The 4,384-nt window shown below is 57.2% G+C and overlaps 1 protein-coding gene across 1 annotated transcript; it reads right to left on the minus strand.

The window, feature by feature from the left end:
- Window positions 1-386: 386 nt before the first annotated feature.
- LOC123430778 (CO(2)-response secreted protease-like) lies at window positions 387-3,753 on the minus strand. The gene is made up of 8 exons (XM_045114618.1): window positions 3,474-3,753; window positions 2,931-3,323; window positions 2,318-2,849; window positions 2,099-2,205; window positions 1,732-1,974; window positions 1,538-1,652; window positions 1,236-1,443; window positions 387-1,140 (listed from the first exon to the last, which is right to left on the minus strand). The coding sequence occupies exons 1-8, from the start codon at window positions 3,671-3,673 to the stop codon at window positions 584-586; spliced, it is 2,355 nt and encodes a 784-aa protein (XP_044970553.1). The 5' UTR covers window positions 3,674-3,753; the 3' UTR covers window positions 387-583.
- Between the last annotated feature and the right edge of the window lie 631 nt (window positions 3,754-4,384).

Below are 4,384 nucleotides of genomic sequence, written 5' to 3' on the forward strand. Positions count from 1 at the left end.
AATCTATCTTGATAATCCAGATTATCATAATCTATTGTGATTCCAAACAGGGCCTTAGATGTGCAATAACTATGTCACATCTAGATATGTCATAAACACACTCATTCAAGATCTGGGTTAGCAGCATCCAACCTGGAGGGCCGCGGATGTTCGATGGGAACGAAACCCCAGTGAACCCGTCACAGCCGTGATCAAGATCAAAACCGATGATAGTTCTTGTAAAAAAATACCTTCTCTTGGAAGGATTTTGCCATGCTAACATGAAGAAATTGTCACCCCTCCTATGACTGAGATTTTCAGCCAAAACGTTCACAATTGTCACCCATTCCACGTTTGCCAGATAAGAGGGTCCAACATTTATGGGTTATATGTTACACAATTGTGACTTGCTGTTCCGACTTGCGATTGCGTTTTATCCATTATAATTTGATCGTGAAACTGCATGACCAAAATGCCAGTAACTTGGTGCTACTACATTGTATTCCTCCGTAAAGAAATATAAGACCTTTAAGATCACTAGGGAGTACATAGCTAGACGAGAGATGTACAAGTCTCTCATCTTGTACATACATAGATTTCACATTCAGCTGCTGACTGCGAATGGGCTATGGACTGTATGTTTTCCATCTGACCATGTTATGGATCCTGTCAGGGCGCCCTTGGCCGCTGTGTTCTTGCCAGAGAAGGTGACCTGGAAAGCCAGCTTCTTCACGGCGCCGGTGAACTGGAGCTTGCTGGGCACGACCTTCACCTCCAGACCGGCCGGCGCGCTGACGGTGACGGTATAGGTGGCGTCTTCCTGCGCTCCGACGTTGGTGACCTCACGGGTCACTGTCCTGCTGGCGCTGGCGGCGAGCCCCGTGATGGCGATGGACGGGTAGTTGAGGTCGGAGATGAGGTCCTTGCTCGCGTTGCCGGCGCAGCTGAAGGCGGCCGGAGGGGAGGTGATGAGCTTGATCTGGGACGTGCCGTAGCCATAGTTGCAGAGGAAGTTGAGGTAGTCGTCCGCCGCGAGGTCGTACACCAGCCCGGGGTCCAGCGCGCCGGTCGGGTTCACCTGCCCCGCGCCGTAGTCGAACGGCGTCGCGGCCGTCCCCGCGTCCGTCGTCATCGGAGCCTTGTCGTTGTTCAGCTGGGTTGCTGCATGCCACACGGTAGCAGACACGATCGACATTCAGACTTTGAGCCCCTGGCCTGGACACGATTAATCTGTCAGTGTGTTTTCGATTACGTACATGTTGTCATGATGGCTGACCGGATGGCCGCCGGGCTCCACGTCGGGTTCCAGGCCTTGACGGTGGCGGCGGCCCCGGCGACGTGGGGACAGGCCATGGACGTCCCGGAGACGAGGTTGAACTGCGACGGCTGCTTCTGTCCGGCCGGCAGCGACGACGTTGGGATCCACGACGCAAGGATGTTCACCCCGGGCGCAGCCACGTCCGGCTGCATACACCGCATGGATGCGTTAGTTTACATGCACAAAACAACACAATTATATCGATCACCTTGGTTAGGGCCGGTTTAGGGTGGACTCAACCTTGAGAATGTTGCCGGTTTGCGCCGACGGGCCCCTGGACGAGAAGTAGGCCACGACGGGCGCCGGCTTGTACTCCGTCACGGTGATCGTCGGCGTGATCGTCGCGACAGGTTCGCTGATTTCATGCAACTAGAGTGAGCTTGACATGGGCACTGAGAGTGAGCTTATGGTTTTGGTGCGTACAAATGGTGTACCTTGTGGAGGCAATGTACTTGTAAAGGTCGGCGGCGGCCGCAGAGGTGACCTCGGTGACGGGGAAGTCGAGGTAGGCGGTGGTGACCGCCCTCCCGAAGTCGTTCACCAGGATAGATCCCACCGCCCCGGCGCTCTGGAGGTCGTCGACCTTCACCATCTTGGACGTGTCGCTCTGCGAGTGGTTGCACAGCACGATCTTGCCTTTGATCTTGCTGGCATCCAGGGTGCCGGGCTCACAATGGCTGCACCAAAACATTCGAGCAGGGCATGCATGAGAAACATGGTGAAATCGCATCACGGGTATTGGCATATATATGGTCCTTTGGTGAGAGCTTATTAAGTTGGTCCATACTACTATATGTGTACCTTGCTGAATCAGAAGTACTGGAAGCTGAACTCGACTTTGCTGATGCACCTGCGATCAGCGGGTACTTCGGGGATTTGTCCAGGTTGGAGAAGTTTATAGCCCCACCCTGCATTGACACGACCAGTAGAGCGGAGTTAAACTTCCTTTTGAGGAACAAAGAAATGCTGCTGCAAAAACAAACAACGAAATTTGTTGGGTGTGAGGGTGCAGCAAAGTACTTTGACAGCGCTGCTATTTCCACCCAACACGACGTCGGACTCGAAGTCGCGGTCGATGGTCGTGGCCGCGACCGTCATGATCCACGGCGCCGCGTTCACCACCGTGGATGCGTCCGGCCCGGCGTTGCCCGCCGAGCACACCACCATGACCCCCTTCGCCACGGCGTGGAACGAGCCGATGGCGATGGGGTCCTCGGAGAAATCCGGCGAGAAGTAGGGCGACGCGCCGAGGGAGACCGAGACGACGTCGACGCCGTCGCCGATGGCGTCGTCGAAGCCGGCGAGGATGGCCGACCCGGCGCAGCCTTCGTCCGAGCAGACGCGGTACATGGCCACCCTCGACGCGGCGGATCCCCCCTTGGCCGTCCCCTGGGCCAGGCCGTAGTACGAGGCGCCGGTCACCGCGTTCCCGGCCGCCGTTGACGACGTGTGCGTCCCGTGGCCCGCCGCGTCACGCGGCGAGCCGCCGCTGCCCCGGGTCCGACCGCTGTCCACCTCGCCGAGGTCGTAGTACCTTGCTCCGATCAGCTTCCTGCACCGGAAAATCAATCAAATGTGACGACACATGTCACGTACGCGACTTGGAACAGTGCCATGGCAGTATGTGACTCACTTGTTGCAGTTGGAGGTGTTGAAGTCATCCCCGGCCATGCAGACGCCCTTCCACTTGCTCGGGACGGGTCCGAAGCCGGCGTCGTCGAAGCTGGGGGACTCGGGCCAGATGCCGGAGTCCAGGAGGCCGATGATGGTCTCGGTGGTCGGCGCGGACGTCGACGCCGCCGTGGTTTTGGACGACCGGTGCCGGGCCGAGTCGATCTTCACGTCCGTCTGCTGCAGGAAGTCCCACGACCTGGTGGTGTGCAGCTGGTACACGGGGTCGGCGAACACGGAGACCACGCCGGGCTTGTGCCGGAGCGCGGCGGCCTCGTCCTTGGACAGCCGCGCCGCGAACCCGGAGAAAGCATGCTTGTACTGCTGCACCACCACGCTCTGCGCCACCTTCCCCCTGCGGATCGATGATACCAAACGCCGTCGATTTTCTTTCTCAACATTAGCAAAAAATTTGTTGTGTCTAAAATTTACAGTAGTTTTGAACTGAATCTGTAACTGTAAGCACGATCACGACATGGTATACGACGCGGAGCCGCATGCGCACCTCTTGAGAATGGTGCCGACGAGGCGGATGTGGCTCTGGCGGAGGAAGTCGGGCGAGGTCCGGGGCGGCACGGCGCCCATGTACACCACGTACACACCGGTGCTCTCACCATGGCATCCTCCCAGGCAGGCCACGAGAAGAGCAACGACGAGGCAGAGAGGAAGCCACATGACCATGTCGTACCTGCTGTTACTAGCCATCTATAAGTTGAGCATCATCTACTGCCCGTTAGTTGTGTCAGTTGAGCACCGTGTAAGTCACTTGCGTCCTTGCAATGTGCACTGCCCCGGCCATGAGTTGCACCATTTATAGGACACGGGAGGTCGATGGTGGCCATGAGTTCTTGCTCGCTCGATGCGGTGCCAACTGAGGGCGCGGCGCGGTGGAGATGGATCGATCGATGGTGGGCCGTGACGGCGCGTGCATTAGCTAGAAGTAGTATAGTACTCGCATGCATTTCTGATTTCCCACGCGCGCCTGCGTTAGCCGGAGTCGGAGTGGAAGGTAGTGTGTGCACTCCCATAGCTAGTAGTGCTCGCTGGGTGTGATATCCTTACTGCTCACCTTATCCCGACTCAAAAGTGGCGGTGCGTGGTTCAGGCCAGAGCTAGAACAGGATAGGGCAACTTTATACCCATAAAACAAAACTACCGCAGGCGATATGTATTTGCCAAATCCATCGTGGTACATGTAGACAGACAGGTAGTGGTTCGCAAGAAGAAGAGCTAGTTGAGCGGGCAGGCACGGGGAGCCAAATCAGTATTTACACTCCGGTCTCCACCACCGCCCCAGTGCCAGCAGTGACCAGCGAGTAGGGTGGGTAGTGGAGGCGGGCAGCGGCACTTCACCGCGCTGTCCACCGAGCGCCTTTGCTGGGGGGTAATGCGGCTGACGTGCCTAAATCATCACAA

The sequence above is a fragment of the Hordeum vulgare genome, chromosome 2H, assembly GCF_904849725.1.
Source record: "Hordeum vulgare subsp. vulgare chromosome 2H, MorexV3_pseudomolecules_assembly, whole genome shotgun sequence".
Classification (NCBI taxonomy): domain Eukaryota; kingdom Viridiplantae; phylum Streptophyta; class Magnoliopsida; order Poales; family Poaceae; genus Hordeum; species Hordeum vulgare.